The sequence below is a fragment of the Xenopus laevis genome, chromosome 3L (genome assembly GCF_017654675.1).
Source record: "Xenopus laevis strain J_2021 chromosome 3L, Xenopus_laevis_v10.1, whole genome shotgun sequence".
NCBI classification, from domain to species: Eukaryota; Metazoa; Chordata; class Amphibia; order Anura; family Pipidae; genus Xenopus; species Xenopus laevis.
In genome coordinates this window covers 12,551,835-12,576,343 of record NC_054375.1, presented here as the reverse complement: position 1 = coordinate 12,576,343, position 24,509 = coordinate 12,551,835, and the positions used below count along the sequence as shown (strand labels likewise).

The 24,509-nt window shown below is 43.8% G+C and overlaps 2 protein-coding genes across 8 annotated transcripts in view; both read right to left on the bottom strand.

Annotated features, from left to right (window-relative positions):
* LOC121400994 (WD repeat-containing protein 91-like) overlaps positions 1–24,509 on the bottom strand; it is a 1,149,255-nt gene that overhangs the window by 612,096 nt on the left and 512,650 nt on the right. The window lies entirely within an intron of this gene.
* Positions 13,795–17,972, bottom strand: LOC121400979 (caldesmon-like). Its single transcript, XM_041585345.1, has 10 exons — positions 17,506–17,972; positions 17,006–17,047; positions 16,076–16,145; positions 15,937–15,976; positions 15,723–15,810; positions 15,574–15,627; positions 15,423–15,482; positions 15,202–15,275; positions 14,542–15,112; positions 13,795–13,970 (listed from the first exon to the last, which is right to left on the bottom strand). Exons 2-10 carry the CDS (start codon positions 17,036–17,038, stop codon positions 13,920–13,922), a joined length of 1,041 nt encoding a protein of 346 aa, XP_041441279.1. The 5' UTR covers positions 17,039–17,047; positions 17,506–17,972; the 3' UTR covers positions 13,795–13,919.

Below are 24,509 nucleotides of genomic sequence, written 5' to 3'. Positions count from 1 at the left end.
TAGAGAATTGAGCCATTACTAATGAAACCTATAAAAAGATTAAATTGGGAACAGGGAAGCCACTCTCTTACATAGAACAGCCCAATTATAATGGACAAGTCGATAATCAGGAGATTGTGCTCGTCTGGCAAATTGAGAACTACCGGCTGACCTTGTCATACACCCAGGAACCCAGGGCGGAGCTGCCTCCCATTGCGAACTCCCCAAGGAAAAGCCCTTCTGGCTCCCTGAGATCCCTTGCTCGGGAACCCAACGCAAGCGCTACAATAAGGGACACCTGGGTGCACAACAAATGGGAATTGGTTCTGGCAGACCAATGGACCAAGGGAGCATATGAGGGATTCCAATATTGGGGTTCACTCGGAGGGGATCTCACCAATAACCACCATTAGTATTATGTGGTACTTCCGTTATCTCACCTCCAAATATTCCTACTTCGAGAACATCATGCAACTCTAACGCATGACGATTGGCGCGTGCTTTACAACTTGGGTTCTTGGTGCAGTAACCAGCTACAAAATGTAGGGTTCGCTTGTTCACCAAATTTTTTGAAAGCCGCTCGAGGGAATTCGCGCTGCTGCCAAAAAGCGATGCGACGTAGTAATGTGTACTGTTATGAGTAAGCGCTACGGAAATTCCTCATGGCTAATACCTTGTAATATCGTATAAGAATTCTTAAGGAGCTGCCTATGTATGTAAGTGAACCAGGAGCAGTGTTCCGGACTGGGGGTCCGGGCAGGGACATCCGGGAAAAAACCCGGTGGGCCCTCAGAATCGCACGGCGGTTTTTCTTGCAGTTGACCTCCCGAACAGAAGTGCGAAATATTCAGTTGGCGGCATTTGTCATCTTACTTCTGTTATTTTGGGCCTCACGCAAGACCGCAGTGTGCCGGCTCAGAACAGCAAGTCCCTGGCGCTCTATCGCCACAGTCGAACCCCTGGTGCCTAGGGGGTGCTAGGAAGTGCCACCTAATCACTCGCCGCTCCTCGCAGTATAAGGGTATACGAGAGACGCCCCTTCTTGTTGGGATAAATACCAAGGAAGGTGACGGGAACTTTCTCAAAGATTACAGTCTATCTGCCTGATCTTCTTCTAGAAGGACAAGAATCATTCAAATTGGAAAAAAAAATAATCAACCAGTCTTCCAACATCTTACCTTCTCAAATCGAGCAATAAGAGTAACCGCAAAAGTGTGGACGCAGCTGAATTGTTGTCGCTATTTGTACCTGTGCTCGCAGGCAGTGGCAGTCCTAAAAGAAGTCTGGGAGTACTAACCCAAGGCATAGGTAGCTGCTCGAGGGTTGTTAGGGTAACCCCCCCCCAGAAAAAAATACGGTGGAGTAAATAATTGGATTAATATCAGTTTAAAGAGGCTAAGCACGAACCCGCAAGAGTAAGTGTCATTTTATTATTATAGAGTTGTGCTTAATGGTTGGTTAAGCCAGGTAAGTACCGGAACAACCCTCCGCCCTCTTCACACAACCAGTTCAGGTGAACCAGCTAAAATCACACTATGAAGTCATCAGACTCTTAAAAACATAGCCTTTAAGTACTATTTGCTAAAACCAAATTACACAAAATATCATCAGGCCCATGCCCACACAGACACAACCAAAACCAAATATGTACAGACCCGCTGCATCAATCAGTATAGGTAGTGCAGGGCTATTGCCTTAAAAACACAGTAGATTAAAAAAACCGCATAGGATGGTAAGTGAGGGAATCAAATAGCTGCTCGACATATGGCCGTTACTCATTAAGCAGTAACAGCCATTAGTATTACCGTGTCCCTCCTTTCTATTTCCCCCGTAGTCAATTCTGCCTACCTATGTTGGGAACGGATGGGAGCTGCTCCCCCACCGTCCACCTATGCTTCCCGACCCGTTTCGCCGTTAAAACGGCTTCTTCAGGGGCATAGGTGCTGGTTGCGTCTCAATTAACCGGTTTAAATAGAGGTCCTGTACTTGCGCATAGTGGCGCTTCTCAATATGAAAATTACTTTAGAGAATGGAGGTCTGACAGATTCAAGTGCTATGCCCAGAGTAAAGAGAGAGGGAAAAGGAATAGGGGATAGTGAAACAGAAAAGGGAAGATATAAAGAGCAGAGGTCCTTCTAGTCTGTTGGAGTTTGTAAGTAAAGGGAGAGGTACTAGTAGTGTCTCCATAAAGGAGGTTACGCCCATTACAAGTCATGTCTCCCTATGGGGCACCTCTTATACTCCGTATTTCAGGGAGGGAGAGCAGCCTCTTATGTCCACTGCGTTAAGCTCAACAATTGATGGCAGGTATTGTAAAATCTTCTTTTAGGATGTGTCTCCTCAACCGGAAAGGTCCTCTATTCCCAAACGCCACATCAGGAGTGATAGGTGGTATGAATGTATGAGGGGGGCTTAAATACCTAAACTTGTCAGGGTTATGCTCGTATAAGCTCTTTGTATTCATCTGTTTCTTTAAAATTGAGCCAATTAATCCACTTTGAGATTATCGTTGTGTGTCTTGTGTGGTTGATGTTTTATAACTTTCAAATCGCTCGATTTCAGAAATTTTATTTAGCCAATCAGTGATTAAAGGAGCTGTAGTTTGTTTCCATTTTCGAGGTATTAACGCCTTTGCCATGTCTAACATAATTGGTACTAATGACTTCCGATACACTTGTATCGGTTTAGAAGTCTGGTGCAGGAGTAGGTGTAGGGGTGCATTAGGTATCTCCACCTCTCTAACCACTTTAATAATTTCTCTAACTTGAATCCAAAAATCAGATAGTATCGGGCATCCCCAGAAGATAAGCGATAAGGTACCTTGTGCCGTGTTACATCTCCAACATGTGGAGATAATGTGTTATAAATTTTGGCTAATTTTACCGGTGTCCTGTACCATTTACTTAATATTTTGTAATTCAGTTCTTGTATTTTACAACATCATGAAGTTGAGTGTATTAGCGTAACTATTTTCTGCCATTCTTCTTCCTCTACTGTAAGACCTAATTCTTCTTCCCATTTAAGTTTGAAGATATGATTTGGTGAAGTTTTAGTATTCAATATGCTTTTATATATATGAGAAAATCGTTCTACGTGGATGTCCATAGTAGTTCTATCGCAGTGGGGGGGGGGATTTAGTGGTGGATTGTAAGTGCTGTATAATGATAAAATGTTTAATTTGATTGAATCGGAAATTATCGCAAAGGAATGGGTTTCATATTGGGAAATAAAAGGTCCCATGTGGAGACAGTTGAGCCTGAAAGGAAGGATAAACATGTTGTGGAGCACTTTTCCCCAATAAAAGCACTTTGCAGTCATAGCTACTGCATTGGATTTGTCCTGCTTTCTATTATAATACTGACTGTATTAATTTGGGTGTGGACACAGGACACCTTGCAGGAGAATCCACCTACATATACTAAAGGTGAGCTACAGCCTATTTATAATTGATTGAAAGGAAGGAGTAAACCCCCTGGTACAACTTTAGTGGCCAGTGGTGGAAAGGTCGTGGATGTAATCCAGGTGGGAGTGAGTTGTTGCCAAAAATTGGAGTAAATCGTTCTGGTGTGCCCACCCACTTTCCGGATTTAGTTAGGTTATCCCATGTGTGCAGGGTATACATCAACTTTGTGTCTGTTTTGTCTAGGAGAAGTCTGTCTTTGGGTGATAGCCACTGAAGTGCCCATAAAGGCGTTTGCGTTGATTCCTGTTCAATGCAAACCCATAGATTGTGGGGTCCGTAAAATGCCCAGTCTACGCAGCGATTAATCTGTGCCGCTTTGAGACAGGAATCCCAGTCTGGGAGACCTATGCCTGCATTTGATTTCATTGCTATTAGCTTCGAGGTCGCTATTCTGGGATTTTTACGGTTCCAAATGTATTGTACTATCAGCCTCCAAAGATTTGGAAGAATTTGTTTAGGTGGAGGATATGGGATAGTTTGGAACAAGTATAAAAATCTTGGTAAGATTTTGGCTATGTTTATTCTTCCAAACCATGAAAATGAGGGTTTTTCCCATTGCTTTAAATCATGCCGTACTTTGTCATATAGGTCTTCGTAATTCGACTTTATGGTTTGGACAAATTAATTTTAAAATTACTAAGCCGGTTGCATTGATTGAATTCTGCCAGTAGGTTAGGTAAAGAGACCTGTGGGTGGCTGAGGAAAAACAATAGATCACATGTGCAGCTGTTTTATGTGTTTTACCTCCCGCTTCTATTCCCTTAATATCCGGATTGTGCCTGATCCGATTAAGAAAGCTTTCGATCGAAATTGCAAATAGAAGGGGCGACAGAGGACATCCCTGGCGTGTACCGTTACGGATCTGAAAAGGGTTCGACAGGGTTCCGTTTACCTTCAAGCTAGCTGAGGGTGCCGTGTATAGTGTTGAGATTCAAATGAGCATTTTGGGACCTATTCCTATTGCTTTGAGTGATTCTATAAGAAAATTCCAATTGACCCTGTAGAAAGCCTTCTCGGCGTCCGTTGATAAAAGCATCAGCGGTATCTTTTGTTTTTGAGAATGGTGCATAAGGGCAAACAACCTGTTGGTATTATATCTTGTTTCACGACCAGGTATAAAACCAGCTTGTTCTGGATTAATAAGAGTTTGGAGGAGACCCCGGATCCTTTGCGCTACAATTTTAGAATATAATTTAAGATCTACATTCAGTAGAGAAATAGGTCTGTAACCCCCTGGATCTTGTGGGTCCTTACATTTTTTATGTATAAGTGAAATATGAGCTTCGAGGGCTTCTTTGGGGATTGGTTTCTCTGAGTTTATAGAGTTGGCTGCTGCTGTAAGGTGAGGGGTCAAGAGATCTCCAAATTCCTGATAGTAGGCAATGGTGAAACCATCAGGACCCGGAGCCTTTCCCATTTTAGCCTCTTTAATGGCCAGCAAGAATTCCGCTTTGGACAAAGGGGCATCTAATTCTTGTGACTGTTCTTGTGTTACTTTGCCCAAGCCAGCCTCTGTTAAATATGAACGTATTTTGTCCTGAAATTGTGTAATTTGCGGGCCAGAAAGCTTGGTGTTGGGTAATTGATAGAGTGTGGTATAGTAATCCCTGAAAATTTCTGCTATATCTGATGTCAAGTGTGCTAATGTGCCTGTTTTATCTTTTAACCATTCAATCTGCTGTTGTGCTCGTCTTTGCTTCAAAGTGGAGGCTAAGAATTTTCCACATCTATTTCCATGTTCAAAAAACATTCTTTTGTTCACGTCTATCACTTTTTCGTTGAACACTGTGCATGTGTTTCGTAACTGTGTTCTGGCGTTCGTTAATTCAGTAAGTATTGTATGAGTACTAGACTTTTTGTGTTGGGCTTGTACGTTGTGTATCTTGGTAATGCTTGAGTTTTTTCTGCTTTTCTTTTAGCACCTAGTTTGATGAGTTCACCCCCAATAACGATTTTATGCACTTGCCAGATTATCCAGGGGTCCATATCTCCAGTTGTATTATTTTAGAAATAGACACGTAATACTTTAACCACTTCTTGTTTTAGATTTGGGTCTTTAATAAGGGAGTCACATCGAAGCTCTTTCAGGAGTTTGAGGGAGATTAAGAGTACACAGTACTGGTGCATGATCTGATCACGATATAATATTGATTATAGCTTTTTCTATCAGAGCAATGTCGTTGTGTGTGATGAATATGTAATCTAACCTGCTATAGACATTATGCGGGTGTGAGAAGTATGTGTAATCTTTCTCGGATGGATTCAATAATCTCCAAGAGTCAATCAGGGCTGTGTCTGTAAGTAAATTTTTAGCTGTAGTCAGGGTTTTGCGAAAAAGGCTCGATAGAGCTGTTGAGGAATCAAGCTTGGGTTCAAGTGCGATATTAAAGTCGCCTCCTATTACCAAGGTGCCTTCCCCAAACTCATTTAGTACTGAGATGAAGTCTTTTAATGCTGGTAGTTGTTCTGTAGGAGGGAGATATACTGAGGCTATAGTGTATTTGAGATTGTTGATATGACCTTTTAATAACACAAGGGGGTCCGCTCGCACATCAAGTGGGGAGAATCCCAGGGTATCCGAAACCAAAATCGATGTACCCCTTTTTTTAGTGGGGTAGAGTTTACTTGTGTGTAACGTGGAGAAACCCTTTGAACCGTAATTTTGGTACTTGTCCCCTTTTAAAATGCGTTTCCTGGATGAGCATAATGTGAACATGTAAGCGTTTCATATCCTGGCTAAGTCTGTGGCGTTTGTAAGGGGTGTTTAGACCTTTCACATTGAGGGTACATATGTTTTACCTTAGCCATCAGGAAATAGGGGTGGACGAGGTCTGGTACCTCCAACTCGTGCTCCATATGTGGATGGAATAATTGGCGTGAGTAGTTGGCTAGAAGGAGAAAGTGAAAAGAAAAGTCAGAACATAAATACTTTTCATATTGTAAGAGATATTACAAAGTGGTATGAAAGAAAAACAGCCAGTTCCCGTACGTGTAAGATCATACGGTCTTAACTTCCTGGCTGCCCACTAAAGGGGGTTGTAGGTGGTGGGACCAAAAAGAGGTCTGTCCCGGCTTGTGCTTGATTTTTTATAGTGAAACACCAAATAAGAATTGAGTGCGTCCATCCTTAAAGTAAAAATAACTAGTAACAAAATAACTATAAAACAGAGTGAGTATAATTAATGGAAGTAGAACTCAAGTTATTATTGACCACTTGCCTTTCAATTAAAGGATGAGGAAATGGGGTTCTTCATAAAGGTAGGAAAGATATAGATAACTGGGTTTATACAGTGAATGGAGGCAGGGGGTAGTGGTTATTATTAGGTATTACGAGGTAGTAGAAATAGGTGTAGGCTTTTATTTATTTGTATCTACTTCCCAGGTACCAGTCTAAGAAATCTATAGGATACCCCGCCAGCCTCCTCTCTGCAACTACAAGGTTTCTTTAATAGCAATTGTACTGAATGCTTTTGGGCCCTTGTCCCTGTATAATTCTGCATTTTTCAAACTTATATTCAGGATAAGCACCCTGATGAAACTCAACTAAAAAAAAAACCCTGCCTTAAAGGAAGTAAACAAGAATACAAAAGGTATACTTATAAATGGTAAAATGAGAACTGTAGAGGTTATATGGAGAAAGTCCATTAAAGCTACATCCGTCTTCAAGTCTTCTAAAACCGGTGCTTGTGCTGTTGGTAGGTGTATTGTTTTAGCTACGGTGCGGTATGTCCCCCACAGAGGATCAAATGCCTCCTGTTCCATTTATCTACAATAGCTATCGGTACTTTGCAGCTGTTCTTATGAGCTACGATGTGGGTTTTCTATACGTGTATCGTGCTGATGGATCTTTATTCCTGTATTGTTCAGAGTAGGTGTAAAGAGTGCTCCAGGGCCCATAACTATACGAGCTGGGCTGTCAGCTCCAACATATAAACGATGCTGAATGCTCCAAGGGGCTTGCAACTGCGCCATTGACCACCCCACGTTCGCTGTTAACTCAGATAGGCCGTCGGATAGTATTGAGTCTGTAAGGAACAGTTCGTATGTATAAAATCCAATAGTTTGTGCCGATATATCTGGTCATTCGGTTAAGGTGCCTTGTCCAGCACACAGAGTGCGGTTTCAAATATCCCGGTTCTTTGGGGTCGATTCTAATCTGGAGAATCTTTGAGCAGTTGTGGGTAAATCAGATGTGCGTTATAAGCTGGATAAAAACTTAAAATTATGTACACAGCATATGAAAATCCCTGGGTCTCTCTGATCTATATCTCTGGGGTTCTAGGGTTCTATGTACCCTGTCTAGCTCCAGAGGGTCAGTAGTTGCTTTGTCCAATATAGTATTAAATATGAAACATACCGTGGATCGAAGTTCTGTTTGTGGAACCGACTCTGGTATACCCCGAATGCGGAGGTTGTTCCTCCTGCCTCTGTTATCGAGGTCTTCCATATGTTTGCGCTGCGAATAGACAAAGCGATGGTGATTGTTAACTCGATCGATGAGAACGTTGCATTTGGATTTGGCCGTTTCCATCCTAGAGTCGAGTTGTGATTGTGCATCTCCCATAGCCTGTAAGTCAGCTCTAATTTCCGCTAAATCTGCTTTGTGGGCTTCATGAATTGTTTGCGCCACTGCATTAAGGTCGGCTTTAGTCGGTAGATTGGCTAGAATAGTGCGTATGTCCATTGATAGAGATGCTGAGCTGAACCCTGAGGCCGTAGATCCTGCCGGGCTTGGGCTGCGTCTCGCTGCTTCAGCCATCTTGGATTCCTCCTGTAAAGGCCCCGTGTTTGGTGCGTCTGTCCAGGTATCTGGTCATGTCGTTTCGACCACTGTGACTGGATGCTGAGGTGGTCGACGGTGGTTTCTTGCCACTTTTGCCCATTTGAGGATGTTAGAAGTTGTGTGAATGGTGTAGTTAGAGTATACGAGCCGGGAGCTGACTCTACACGCGTCTGCTCAGCACCACATCACGCCACGCCCGTTTCTTTTATTTCTAACATCGCCAACATGTTCCACAATTCTCCGTCGGAATTCTATGGTCGTCTTACCTATATATGACATACCACATTGGCATCACATCATATATATGACGCCTTGTGTTTTGCAGTTAATGAATTTATCTATACGGTGTTGTACATTATCCACTTTTCTGGTGAATTCAGTTGTTTTGCAAATAAATGGGCATGTTACACAGTTACCACATTTGTAGCAGCCTTTTAGTCTGTTGGTAAGTCACGTGCCCATTGTGGGGTTCACATAGTGGCTTTGTGTAAGGCGATCACGGAGATTTCTGCTCCGTCTAAATGTTATAAGTGGTTTGTCACCTACTACTTTATTAAGCTCAGCGTCCTGTTGAAGAATGTGCCAGTGTTTACCTACTATGTGTCTTATACAGTGGTGTGAAAAACTATTTGCCCCCTTCCTGATTTCTTATTCTTTTGCATGTTTGTCACACTTAAATGTTTCTGCTCATCAAAAACCGTTAACTATTAGTCAAAGATAACATAATTGAACACAAAATGCAGTTTTTAAATGAAGGTTTACGTTATTAAGGGAGAAAAAAAACTCCAAATCTACATGGGCCTGTGTGAAAAAGTGATTGCCCCCCCTTGTTAAAAAATAACTTAACTGTGGTTTATCACACCTGAGTTAAATTTCAAAGGTTATAAAGCCATTTCTAAAGCTTTGGGACTCCAGCGAACCACAGTGAGAGCCATTATCCACAAATGGCAAAAACATGGAACAGTGGTGAACCTTCCCAGGAGTGGCCGGCCGACCAAAATTACCCCAAGAGCGCAGAGACAACTCATCCGAGAGGCCACAAAAGACCCCAGGACAACATCTAAAGAACTGCAGGCCTCACTTGCCTCAATTAAGGTCAGTGTTCACGACTCCACCATAAGAAAGAGACTGGGCAAAAACGGCCTGCATGGCAGATTTCCAAGGCGCAAACCACTTTTAAGCTAAAAGAACATTAAGGCTCGTCTCAATTTTGCTAAAAAACATCTCAATGATTGCCAAGACTTTTGGGAAAATACCTTGTGGACCGACGAGACAAAAGTTGAACTTTTTGGAAGGTGCGCGTCCCGTTACATCTGGCGTAAAAGTAACACAGTATTTCAGAAAAAGAACATCATACCAACAGGAAAATATGGTGGTGGTAGTGTGATGGTCTGGGGTTGTTTTGCTGCTTCAGGACCTGGAAGACTTGCTGTGATAGATGGAACCATGAATTCTACTGTCTACCAAAAAATCCTGAAGGAGAATGTCCGGCCATCTGTTCGTCAACTCAAGCTGAAGCGATCTTGGGTGCTGCAGCAGGACAATGACCCAAAACGCACCAGCAAATCCACCTCTGAATGGCTGAAGAAAAACAAAATGAAGACTTTGGAGTGGCCTAGTCAAAGTCCTGACCTGAATCCTATTGAGATGTTGTGGCATGACCTTAAAAAGGCGGTTCATGCTAGAAAACCCTCAAATAAAGCTGAATTACAACAATTCTGCAAAGATGAGTGGGCCAAAATTCCTCCAGAGCGCTGTAAAAGACTCGCTGCAAGTTATCGCAAACGATTGATTGCAGTTATTGCTGCTAAGGGTGGCCCAACCAGTTCAGTATCCAATGACCTCTTATAGGCTGTTTTAAGGGAATTGTGACTATATCCACGTTCTGTCAAGCGCCAGTATAATTTTTTGGCCGCTATTTTGAATTTGTCAGTTGTACTACACAATCTTCTTACTCTTAGGTACTGGCCTACTGGAATCCCTTGAATGGTATTTTTGGGGTGTTGGCTCTGTGCATGGAGCAGACTATTGGTGGCTGTTTCCTTTCTATATACAGACGTCGCTATGTTATTGTTATTTGTAGGATCTGGAAATATTTGAGTATCTAAAAAGTTAACAGTGTTGCTGTTGATTTGTGCTGTTACCTTCAAATGAATGGGATTAATATTAAGTTTATCCACAAATTGGAAGAACTTTAGGCTTGTGCTTGTCCATATTAATACTATGTGGTGTATGTAGCGCAGCCAAAGTGGTAAGTACTGAGTCTATTCAGCCAGATCCTCTCCAAACACCATATTGCTCTCCCACCAGCCCAGGGAAATGTTGGCATAAGAGGGGGCGCATGTACTGCCCATTGCGGTTCCCCTTAATTGGTGGAAATATTTACTGTGAAAGGTGAAGTAATTGTGGGTTAACACAAATTCCAGTAGCTCAACTACGAAATTGTTATGTTCAATGAATTGTAGTCTTCGTTGCATGAGAGTGTCTTGGACAGCAGTCAGGCCAAATGTGTGTGGAATGCTGGTGTACAGTGATTCCGTGTACTACCTGGGTTATCAACCTTAAGCAACTCTATCATTCCTTTGTACCCCCCAAATAAGCAGCGAACCTGTAGGTTGTAGGAAGGACTTTCAGATGCAGGTTGGGGGTCTGAGGGTTTGCAGGTCAAGTTGTGGATCTTACCAAGTTTTATTCCTTTAAAATGTTTTTAAAAATTTTTTTTTTCTGCCTAGCCCACTAATGATGACATCACTTCCCGTTTCCAGCAACGGCACTTCCTGCTTTATGGTGGTCAGCGTGTCGCGGATCAGTTTGCAGATCAGGCAGTTGCGGGTCAGGTAGGTAAAAATGTGGGTGTGGGTTACAGGTCCGGGTTTCAAAAATTGTTTCCACGCAGGACTCTACCCCAGGGTGGGGCCATTATATTAAAGGGATGGTTCACCTTTAAGTTCATTTTAGTATTATATAGAATGGCCGATTCTAAGCAACTTTTGGTCTTCGTTTAATATTTGCCCTCTTCTGACTTTTTCCAGATTTCAAATGGGGGTCACTGACTCCCTCTAAAACCAATGCTCAGTAAGGCTACAAATAATTTTTATTGCTACTTTCTATTACTCATCTTTCTATTTAAGCCTCTGCCTTTCATACTCCAGTCTCTTATTCAAATCAAAGCATTTCAGCAGCTCTCCAGTTTGCAGTTTCCAATATCTGGTTGCTATGGTCCAAATTACCATAGCAACCATTCATTTATTTGAATAAGAGCCTGCGATATGAATAAGGGAGGCCCGAATATAAAGAGGAGTGATTAGAAAGAGCAATAATAGATCATTTGTAGCTTTACGGAGCACTTGTTTTTAGATGGGGTCAGTGACTGTAAAAGAATCAGAAAACTGTAAAGAATCAGAAAAAAAGGTAAATAAAAAAATAAAAAGTAAATAATGAAGACCAATTGAAAAGTTGCGTAGAATTCACCATTCTATAACCTACTAAAAGGTAAGTGAAAGCTGAACAACCCCTTTAATGGACGAGTGGATAAGCAGGTGATTCGCATGAACTTACGAGGGGTTCCGAGGCCCCTTTGTTGGGATAACAGGAGGGTGAGGGAACTTTTTGAGAGATTAGTGTATCTGCCCGAGGTTCCCCGGCTCTGCTCCGCCGGCAGTAAATAGTTTTGTGCTACTGTATGTTTAATTCATGTGACAAGCAGCAGATAAGAATCCAGAAATGTATGTGTGTGTTGCAGCCTCTCAGGAAGGATTGCACAAAGCCACGGAGACAAGTCCCACCTTTAAATGACAAACACAGAAGCCTCTCCGCTTGTTACCTGCCCCTTTATTTTCTTCCCTTCATCTATCGACTTGTGCTAAAGCCTCGCTGTTCCTGCTCAAACTGCTCCTGTTGGCCAATTTGTTTTTATACTCCACTAAATATTTTCTTCTTTCCCTTTTTCACTTGTCTTCTTTCCTCTTTCTTTTATCAGTTTTTTTTTGCACTTTTTTAAAGAATCTTTTACTTTCCATTTAATGGTTTCTGTGCGTTTCTCCAGGATTTCATCTCAGTTCCACTTACAACTCTTAGGCCCCAGGCCACCAATGTTTTTAATTCTTAGGGCCCCAGGCCACCAATGTTTTTAAATCTTAGGGCCCCAGGCCACCATTGTTTTTAACTGTTAGATCCCCAGACCACCAATGTTTTTAACTCTTAGGGCCCCAGGCCACCAATGTTTTTAACTCAATCGCTTTAGCAGGAACCCCCCACCCCAAAAGGACGTCTCATAACCTGGAGAAAGTGGTACCCAAAAACAAATGCAGCTTAGTCATTGGCCAATATCAAGCTCCTTCATATACTAAATGTCTGGTATAGTGACAATAGGCTGGTGGGAAGTGGATGGAATTCCAGTGTTAAGAAAGGGGCCTTGGACTTGAATGGAAATGCTGTTACATTGTGGCCTATGGAGTAAAGCAATATTCTAGTTCCCTCCAATCATTAGAGATCAGTATGTGTCCCTATGTCTTTCAGCCCCGTCATGTACATATTAATCAATTAACCCTGCAGAGATATTAACCCATTCCCTTCTTCAACTAAACCCCTGTATCAGCACCACCACCCAGTTTTACCCTCACACAACCGCTCAGTCATCTTTAGTAGAACGAGGCACAGGAGCCCCTTCCCTCAATATTCACCATAGGGATTAAAGAAAAACACAGAGACATATTTATGGAGAAACCTGGCGGTGAGCACAGGATTTATTACAATTAATAGGCAATTTATATTTGGGCCTCCCTAACAGTGGATGATCCAGAGGAAGGAGAAAAACCCTAGAGTGCTATGGGGGCCAATCTGCACTGAAGGTAAAAATTCCTTCCTGACTCCTAGAAACGGCAGTCGGTTCTACACCCTGGATCATGGCTAGACGCCCCCCGCCCCCTACCTATACACCCCTACCTCCTATTCACCCCTCACCTATACACCCCCCTCAACCTTCTCCTATACACAACCCCCACTCTCCCTCCTATACATAACCCCCCTACTTTCCCTCCTATACACAACCCCCTACTCTCCCTCCTATACACAACCCCCACTCTCCCTTCTGTACATAATCCCCACTCCCCCTCCTATACTCAACCCCCTACTCTCCCTCCTATACTCAACCCCCCACTCTCCCTCCTGTACACAACTCCCACTCTCCTTCCTGTACACAAATCCCTACTCTCCCTCCTGTACATAACCCCCACTCTCCCTCCTGTACATAACCCCCTACTCTCCCTCCTGTACACAACCCCCTACTCTCCCTCCTGTACATAACCCCCTACTCTCCCTCCTGTACACAACCTCCTTCTCTCCCTCCAATACACAACCTCCTAGTTTGCCTCCTGTACATAACCCCCTACTCTCCCTCCTATACATAACCCCCACTCTCCCTCCTGTACACAACCCCCCACTCTCACTCCTATACTCAACCCCCTACTCTCCCTCCTATACATAACCCCCACTCTCCCTCCTGTACACAACCCCCCACTCTCACTCCTATACACAACCCCCACTCTCCCTCCTATACACAACCCCCCACTCTCCCTCCTGTACATAACCCCCTACTCTCCCTCCTGTACATAACCCCCACTCTCCCTCCTGTACATAACAGACAGACACACACAGACATACGCTCTCGGGATAGGTAGGTTGGAAGGAAAGGATTCAGGCCGTGGTGGTGGGTCGGCGGCAGCAGGTGAGTCTTTGGGTGGAATGCTGAAAAGAAAAGATTTAGAAAATGTTAAGATAAGAATAAAGACAAACACTTGTTTCTTTATGATATAAAAGGCTCAGTGTTGCTTTAAGAGCGCACTATTTTTGGGCCTTTGGGGACTGTTTGGGTCTCTCTACACATGGAATGTCAGGGCCTCTTATGAATCTCAGTCTGAGCCTCTGCCATTTATTCTTTTATACTCTTTGATCAGCTGGTGCCAGTCCATTAGCCAGTGGCAACCCATTTCCAAAGGTGGATATCTAAGCCAGATGTCCAGCAGCCCTGTAAGAGTTACCTGCCTCCCCTGTTATTGGCCTACTATACAATCAACACTTTATCTGCAGACTTAGATCCCTGTCAGCAACCTCTTACACCCTAAAGGCAGCCAAACATTGGTCTATGGGGTGCGCCCTCAAAGTGATCAGCCTGCGGGCTCAACAGACAGGGTGTATGACTTCCTTTCTATTGTTCTGATTGAAAATGCTCAGAAGAGCAGGAAGTAAGGTGGAGCTGCATTGGACAACATGAGGTATCTCTAGAAGAAGGGTAATTGTCAGTAAATTGATACATTACCCAAACCCTGCGGAGCCTCTTCATTATGGCCTTCTTGACCCGTTTTCGGAGGGTCGGCCTTTCTACCACCGGAGGATCTTCGAAGGTCTCTTCCACCTCTGGAGCTCGTTCTTTTGCTACTTCCTCTTCTCTTTCCTCCTCCGGTGCTGGAGCTTGTTCTTCCCCAGGGCCTCCCTCTTCTCTCTCCTCCTCCGGTGCAGGAGCTGGTTGTTCCCCAGGGGCTCCCTCCTCTCTCTCCTCCTCCTCAGCAGCAGCAGGAGCTTGCTGTTGTCCAGGAGCTCGCTCTTCTCTCTCCTCCTCTGCAGCAGCAGGACCTTGCTGTTGTCCAGGAGCTCCCTCTTCTCTCTGCTCTTCCTCCTCCACTGCAGGAGCTTGTTCTTCTCCAGGAGCTCCATCTTCTCTCTCCTCCGCAGCAGGAGCTTGTTCTCCAGGAGCTCCCTCTTCTCTCTGCTCTTCCTCCTCTGCTGCAGGAGCTTGTTGTACTCCAGGAGCTCCCTCTTCCTTCTCCTCCTCCACTGCATGAGCTCCTTCCTCCTCTCCCTCAGCTGCAGGACTTGCATTTTGTTCCTCACTAGATTTGAAGGGAAATAAATGTCATTATTGTCATTATTGTAAAGTGGCAGTAAGCGTAATTGAAAGTGTTTAGTGCAAAATACATACCCAGCAGCCTCCTGCAGCTTCTGCTCCCTCTCCCAGAGCGTCATGGCAAGCTGGTGAAGGTGCCATTGGATAGTCTGCGGGTGCAGGGGAGGCACAAGGATAGGAGCAAAGGGGAAAGAAAGGAGACAGTTATGATTATGTCTGTATATGTGCTGCTAATAGTACCTTTATACGCTGAGGGCAGTGAGGGTGTGGGATTCCCATGTGATGGGGGAACTTACATTCTGCAGCCGCAGATACTCGAAATGCTGCCCCCATCTCCAGTGTTCCGATGATGCTTCCTGTGGAAGGAGAGAGTCAATGTTAATAATATAATTATTATAGAGACACACAGTGAATAATAACCTCTCCTATAATAATAGTGACACTTACAGGAGGCAGCAACTCCTCACTGTAGAGGGCGACACACTCCCTCTCGAGCACTTCCTGTAACATAAAGAAAGTAGCAGCGTTACACAAGAGCTGGCAATCTAATATCATTTATTCTCTATTTATCTAGACATCTATTCTGCATTACATACCAGATAATGGATCAACACCCAGTACTCATAAATGTTGTCTCTGTGCGTCGTCCTCGGGTCGCTGAAATATCGAAGAATAAAGTCCTCTCTGAAAAAGAAAAATATCACTGAGCGTTAATAAAAACATTTTCCAGCCTTATTGCCCTTGCACTTACCCCTGGGGCAATAGCAAATGATTCCCAACATGTAATAAGAGCATTTATGTTTTACTTACAGGACGACGTTCTTGCCATAGTAGACCCGGTAGTGATGTTCTGTGGGAAAAACACATTTATGTTAAATACTGAGCTAAAGGGGGAAAGGAATTCACGTATAATAAAACGTAGGAACTGATAAATAAAATAGGATTTTACCGTAATAAGAGGCAAGGGCCTTAAAGTCGGTGTCTTCCTCCCTGAAGTCCTCCAGGACGACGTACAGCGGCTGTAAGTGAAAGGAAAGAGCATTAGGGACAGAATACTAAATGGCTCTAAATGCTGCTCACAGTCAGTCTGGATCTGAGGAGAATAGAGACAGAAAAGGGTTTGGGGTTTCTATGGGGCAAATATTGCAGGAATAAGGAGATTTTATTCTGAAAAAAGGAAATAAATGTAGTGGTTGTTTTTCATGGATGTCAGTTCTACCCGCACAGAGGAAAATGGTATGGCAGCTCCCACCTGTATGTATAAAAGGAAGCAGTGCAGACAGACAGACAGACAGCTGCTTAAAGGGGAAGGAAACCTAGATGGTGCAAAAACCCTCCCCCCCCTCCCGTGTGTTGCCCACCCTCCCCTGGCCTACCCGTCCCGCTGGGCAAATGCCCCTAACTTGTTACTTACCCTTCTGCGCAGGTCCAGTCCAGGGAGTTCACAGACGACATCTTCTTCCACGTGATCTTCTTCCTGCTGTGAACGGCGTTTTGGCGCTTGCGCAGTAGGAGCATTTCGCCGGTACGGATCTACTGCACATGCACCGAAAGTCACAAAGTACTTTTGGCGCATGCGCAGTAGATCGTACCGGCGAAATGCTCCTACTGCGCATGCGCAGGTCAAAGCAGGAAGATCGCGTGGAAGAAGATGTCGTCTGTGAACTCCCTGGACTGGACCTGCTCAGAAGGGTAAGTAACAAGTTAGGGGCATTTACCCAGCGGGACGGGTAGGCCAGGGGGGAGGAGGGAGGATGGGCAACACACGGGAGGGGGGGAGGGTTTTTGCGCCAACTAGGTTTCCTTCCCCTTTTATAGAAGAGTGAAAGGGAAACAGCAGTTCAGATGAGAGAGGATTTATTTTACACTGAGGCATTACCAGGAGAGATGTCTTGATCGTTATCTCCTCCATCGTCGACACCTAAAGGGACAAATGGACACAATCAGGCAAAATGAAGTCACGGTTACAGGGTTTGTTCACCTTTAAATAAACGTTTAGTATGATGTAGAGAGTGATATTCTGAAAATTTGTACTTGGGTTTCATTTTTTATAATTTGTGGTTTTTGAGTTATTTAGCTTTTTATTCAGCAGCTATATAAAAAAAACTTTAATTTAGACCAATTGAAAAGTTGCTAAGAGTTAGCCATCCTATAACATACTAAAAGTAAACTTAAAGGCAATTATTTCCTTATGTATATTCCCCTATTTGTATTATTAATGCTGCTGATAGCGATGGATTGGCTTCTTATAAATCCCATATACAGTAACCGTATGGGCTCATATGCACAAAGCCACGTGGGACCCCCCTCAAGTGAATTTAGGGCAGATTTGCTGAAGAAGAAATCATGTGCTGAATCAGTTGAATTTGCAAGATTTACCTCTTCAAGAAGATTCTCCGATGTTAAAAAAATAAATTGGGGGCGGCACAAGGCCGGGGCACCCCAAGGGGGTCTCCCTAAGGAACCCCTGGCTCTCTCTTACACTGTTCAGATGAAGATGGATGTGACTGAACAATGGAGAAGCCAAAAATAAACCCAGGTGTTATCAGGCAGGTGTAACAGCACAATCACAGTCCAAAAAAAGCAGGAAAAGCTCTGTAGCAATCTGTATAGAAAAGAGAATAAAAAGGCAAGTTAATGAATTTAGTGCGTAATATTTCCTATATAATACAGAGGAAGGCAGAGATCTATTGTCCCCTAAACTTGAGCTTTGTCAGGTCCTGTGCCCTTTTTCTTTATTGTAGTAAATGTTATTTGTCAAATAACCCCAGAGGGAATATACACTTAACCCAGAGCCAACCAACGGACTAAACCAACTGTCAAATCCCTATGGGTAAAGTCACCTCTCTTCTATGGGACCTGCTGTATGTCCCCCCCACTCATTTACTATCACCCCCTACTGTCCCCATGGCACGTGCCTCTGCTTCCCACCCCTAGTTACAGACTGGGGGTCACCAACTATCTCATTTTTCACTAATATAAGGGATATTTGGCAAAAAAATGTCTTGGAGAGAATATACACTTAACCCAGAGCCAACCAACGAACTAAACCAACTGTCAAATCCCTATGGGTAAAGTCACCTCTCTTCTCTGGGACCTGCTGTATGTCCCCCACTCATTTACTATCACCCCCTACTGTCCCCATGGCACGTGCCTCTGCTTCCCACCCCTAGTTCCAGACTTGGATAAAGGGAACATGTATTTAGCTACAATGTTGGTACATAAGAGCAGGGCTGGGGGCAGATACCAGGGGGCAGAGGGGCAAATCTCGAAGGAGCCTGTCAGTACTGGGAACACAAATGAAGCAGCTTATGGTGAGGTACAGGGGTCCCCAAATGTTCCCTTCATTAATAAATGTGAATATTTGCGACAGTCCTGTGTAACTGACAAATCCTGGTCTGTGTCTCCCAACCAGCACTAAGATTAAAGGCTCCTCCCAAGCACATTTTAGGGGAAAAACCTTCAAATTCACTAAAATCAGTGGGAGGCGCAACACCCACTAGTCTGGGGGGAAAACATTGCCCTAATTCCTGCCTCTTTTTGCACTAAAATAAAGTTTTTTGACAAGAAGTCTCCCAGAGGGAAAGTCCACTTACCTCTCACCACAGGGCCAACCAACGGACTGAACCAACTGTCACAACGCCCGGGTGAAGTCACCTCTGTTCCCTGCTCTTAAAGGGCAAGTTTCCCATTTTGATGAGTGAGGTTTATATGGCATTTATTTCTAATTAGATGTGCAGTACATACACAGCCTATTAAGTACACTGAGCATTGCTTTGTATGTGTGGCCTATTGAGTCTGTTGGATCCATTCATTCATCAGCCAGGGTTCCAATCAGTGCTGCTGCTGTTGTTCATAGCACACAAATTATATATACATATATCCAGCACCCGTAGCGGCTATATCCTCTTTGTCTATTAAACTCCCACCAATCCAACTATAATTAGGCCTTTGGGTTCTATAGTCGCTCACCGTTCAATCCACGTGGCCGGGTGCTCTTGGCCTGAGCCCTACACTTATGATTTCATGTTTGTTTTTAAAATTGCGAAAAATATACCAGTCTCCTAATCTGTTACCCCAATGGAGCATCCAAGTGTTGGAGAGCTGATTGGTGCCATTTTCCATGTGCTCCCAGGCAGGGCAGTCCTAAGAGTCTGAGTACCCCAGGGTAGAGCCCTGCAGGGTGTTGGGTACCCCCCAAAAAAGCAGCGAACCTGTAGGTTGTAGTAAGGCCTTTCAGATGCAGGTTGGTGGTCTGAGGGTTTGCAGGTCAAGTTGTGGATCTTGAAAAGTTTTATTCCTTTTTTTTTAAAGTTTTTAAAAATGTTTTTTCTCTGCCTAGAGCAATTCTGATGACATCACTTCCCATTTCCAGCAACAGCACTTCCTGCTTTATGTTGGTCAGCGTGTCGCGGATCAGTTTGCAGATCAGGCAGTTGCGGGTCAGGTAGGTAAAAATGTGGGTGTGGGTGCGGGTACTCTACCGTAAGGTGGGGCCTTCATATTAAAGTGGTGGTTCACCTTCATGTAAACGTTTAGTATGTTATAGAACAAACAATTCTAAGCAACTTTTCAATTGGTCTTCATTATTTCTTTTTTAAAGTTTTTATTTATTTGCCTTCTTGTGATGCTTTCCAGATATCAAATGTGGGGGGTCACTGACCCCATCTAAAAACAAAATGCTCAGTAATTGTTATTGCTACTTTTTATTACTCCTCTTTCTATCCAGGCCTCTCCTATTCATATTCCGGTCTCTTAATCCAATCAATGCATGGTTGCTAGGGTAATTTGGACCCTAGCAACCAGATTGTGGAAACTGCAAACTGGAGCGCTGCTGAATAAAAAGCTAAATGACTCTAAAACCACAAATAATAAAAAGTGAAAACCAATATATCATACTAACAGTTAACTTAAAGGGGTTGTTCACTTTGAGTTAACTGTTAGTATGATGTTGAGAGGGATATTCTGAGACAATTTGCCATTGGTTTTCATTTTTTATTTGTGGTTTTTAAATTGTTCAGCAGCTTTTTCCAAAATCTGGTTGGTAGGGTCCAAATTACCCTAGCAACCATTCACTTATTTGAATAAGACACTGGGATATGAATAAGGGAGGGGCTGAATAGAAAGAGGAATAATAAAAAAGAGCAATAATAGATCATTTGTAGCTTTACGGAGCATTTGTTTTTAGATGGGGACAGTGACCTCCATTTGAAAACTGGAAAGAATCAGAAAAAAAGGGTAAATAACAAAACAATATAAATTAAATAATGAAGACCAATTGAAAAGTTGCGTAGAATTGGCCATTCTATAACATACTAAAAGCTAACTGACAGTTGAACAGCCCATTTAATGGACAAGTTGATAACCAGGTGATTGTGCCGTTGGCATGAACTACCCACTGACCTTGTCCAGGGCCACTTTAATATCAGGGCAAAAGGGGAATCTGCCCAGGGCCCACTGCTTTTCGGGGCCCACTGGCAGCCTGATAATTCTTTTTTATTTAAACTTTATTAATCTATTTTTTGCCCCTCCTCAGCGTCAGGCCTGCACAGGAGATTTCTTGATAGGTAGGGGGCAGAGGAGAGCGCAAGAAGGAGGAAGCCGGAAGCAGATGGAGACAGGAGGAAGCCCAGTGGCAGAACCCCCTCAAGGCCGCTGGCGGTATGGCAGTGCTGCTCCAATCACGTCACGGTGTGTTTGCAAGTACGTCTGTTCATTCTCACTCTGGCTGCAGCCTGACAAGTGCAGCAACAACAGAAAAACTTGTGGGTGAAGTGCGGACCTCTCTGCTTCTCTTCTCTCCTCCAGCACCGGCACAGGATTTCCACTGCAAGTGTAAAATTACTAATAATGCAACCGAGTAGAGTCTCTCTCCCCATGTATCATTGCTCTGGGGCGGTGGGTTTTGGAGCGAGGCAAAACTAAGGAGAAGTTTCTTCCCCCAGGTATGACATGAGCTGACCCCGTGTGCTGGTGCCTTTACTCAGTTTCGGGAGGATCCATGGACTCTCGCGATGGGGCACCAAGTGCAACTTTCTGCTGCTGCCGTTTCTGGCTTCTCTGTATTTAATGGCAGCACTTAGCAGGCGGCAGGTGTCAGTACCTGACCCTGGAAAGGGAGCAGCTGTCCCTGTGCCGTGGAGGGAGATGATACTTAGGGGTCGGAGAAGTGCAGAACCAGTAGGGGCACCAGATGCTGAGCTGAATAGTCTTTTAGTTGAGAGCGGTGCTGGGATGACAGGGGTGCAGTCATAGACAGTGCAGTGGTGGCTACTGATGGGCTTCTTGCTACCTGGTATGTGGAAGCCCTTAGTAATGTCCAACCTGCAGCCCTCCTTCTTCCAGTACTTCTACTTCTGTGTTTGAAGCCCTGTAACAACTGGAGGGCCGCAGGATGGACATCATTGTCATGTACACTGGCTAAAGTTACACATAATGGTGGTATTTATACATGAAATTGCCCCTGTGCCATCCTGCAATGATTTCTGGGACTATTTATACATGGAACTGCTACTGTGTTCATTCTTCAGTTTTTATTTTAATTTCTTCTGACCTGGCTTTCAAATAGGGGTCACAGAGTAGTCCCCAGGTAGCCCGTAAACTGTTGTACTAGGGGCTGTGTTTTTAAGAGATTAATTTTGTTGTCATTGGTATTTATTACTGATCTTCTATTTTGGTATCTCCAGCTCATATTCCAGTTTCTCATTGAAACCACCACTTGGTTGGTAGGGTCAGTTGCACCCTAGCAACCAGATAGCTGTTAACATTGCAAACTGGAGAGCTGCTGAATAAAAAGCTATATAACTAAAAGCTGCAAATAATGACCTTGTCATGCTCCTTTAAACGTTTTTTTTCTTTCTTTCTTCCTAGCCCACTAATGATGACATCACTTCCCGTTTCCAGCAACGGCACTTCCTGCTTTATGGTGGTCAGCGTGTCGCGGATCAGTTTGCAGATCAGGCAGTTGCGGGTCAGGTAGGTAAAAATGTGGGTGTGGGTTACAGGTCCGGGTTTCAAAAATTGTTTCCACGCAGGACTCTACCCCAGGGTGGGGCCATTATATTAAAGGGATGGTTCACCTTTAAGTTCATTTTAGTATTATATAGAATGGCCGATTCTAAGCAACTTTTGGTCTTCGTTTAATATTTGCCCTCTTCTGACTTTTTCCAGATTTCAAATGGGGGTCACTGACTCCCTCTAAAACCAATGCTCAGTAAGGCTACAAATAATTTTTATTGCTACTTTCTATTACTCATCTTTCTATTTAAGCCTCTGCCTTTCATACTCCAGTCTCTTATTCAAATCAAAGCATTTCAGCAGCTCTCCAGTTTGCAGTTTCCAATATCTGGTTGCTATGGTCCAAATTACCATAGCAACCATTCATTTATTTGAATAAGAGCCTGCGATATGAATAAGGGAGGCCCGAATATAAAGAGGAGTGATTAGAAAGAGCAATAATAGATCATTTGTAGCTTTACGGAGCACTTGTTTTTAGATGGGGTCAGTGACTGTAAAAGAATCAGAAAACTGTAAAGAATCAGAAAAAAAGGTAAATAAAAAAATAAAAAGTAAATAATGAAGACCAATTGAAAAGTTGCGTAGAATTCACCATTCTATAACCTACTAAAAGGTAAGTGAAAGCTGAACAACCCCTTTAATGGACGAGTGGATAAGCAGGTGATTCGCATGAACTTACGAGGGGTTCCGAGGCCCCTTTGTTGGGATAACAGGAGGGTGAGGGAACTTTTTGAGAGATTAGTGTATCTGCCCGAGGTTCCCCGGCTCTGCTCCGCCGGCAGTAAATAGTTTTGTGCTACTGTATGTTTAATTCATGTGACAAGCAGCAGATAAGAATCCAGAAATGTATGTGTGTGTTGCAGCCTCTCAGGAAGGATTGCACAAAGCCACGGAGACAAGTCCCACCTTTAAATGACAAACACAGAAGCCTCTCCGCTTGTTACCTGCCCCTTTATTTTCTTCCCTTCATCTATCGACTTGTGCTAAAGCCTCGCTGTTCCTGCTCAAACTGCTCCTGTTGGCCAATTTGTTTTTATACTCCACTAAATATTTTCTTCTTTCCCTTTTTCACTTGTCTTCTTTCCTCTTTCTTTTATCAGTTTTTTTTTGCACTTTTTTAAAGAATCTTTTACTTTCCATTTAATGGTTTCTGTGCGTTTCTCCAGGATTTCATCTCAGTTCCACTTACAACTCTTAGGCCCCAGGCCACCAATGTTTTTAATTCTTAGGGCCCCAGGCCACCAATGTTTTTAAATCTTAGGGCCCCAGGCCACCATTGTTTTTAACTGTTAGATCCCCAGACCACCAATGTTTTTAACTCTTAGGGCCCCAGGCCACCAATGTTTTTAACTCAATCGCTTTAGCAGGAACCCCCCACCCCAAAAGGACGTCTCATAACCTGGAGAAAGTGGTACCCAAAAAACAAATGCAGCTTAGTCATTGGCCAATATCAAGCTCCTTCATATACTAAATGTCTGGTATAGTGACAATAGGCTGGTGGGAAGTGGATGGAATTCCAGTGTTAAGAAAGGGGCCTTGGACTTGAATGGAAATGCTGTTACATTGTGGCCTATGGAGTAAAGCAATATTCTAGTTCCCTCCAATCATTAGAGATCAGTATGTGTCCCTATGTCTTTCAGCCCCGTCATGTACATATTAATCAATTAACCCTGCAGAGATATTAACCCATTCCCTTCTTCAACTAAACCCCTGTATCAGCACCACCACCCAGTTTTACCCTCACACAACCGCTCAGTCATCTTTAGTAGAACGAGGCACAGGAGCCCCTTCCCTCAATATTCACCATAGGGATTAAAGAAAAACACAGAGACATATTTATGGAGAAACCTGGCGGTGAGCACAGGATTTATTACAATTAATAGGCAATTTATATTTGGGCCTCCCTAACAGTGGATGATCCAGAGGAAGGAGAAAAACCCTAGAGTGCTATGGGGGCCAATCTGCACTGAAGGTAAAAATTCCTTCCTGACTCCTAGAAACGGCAGTCGGTTCTACACCCTGGATCATGGCTAGACGCCCCCCGCCCCCTACCTATACACCCCTACCTCCTATTCACCCCTCACCTATACACCCCCCTCAACCTTCTCCTATACACAACCCCCACTCTCCCTCCTATACATAACCCCCCTACTTTCCCTCCTATACACAACCCCTACTCTCCCTCCTATACACAACCCCCACTCTCCCTTCTGTACATAATCCCCACTCCCCCTCCTATACTCAACCCCCTACTCTCCCTCCTATACTCAACCCCCCACTCTCCCTCCTGTACACAACTCCCACTCTCCTTCCTGTACACAAATCCCTACTCTCCCTCCTGTACATAACCCCCACTCTCCCTCCTG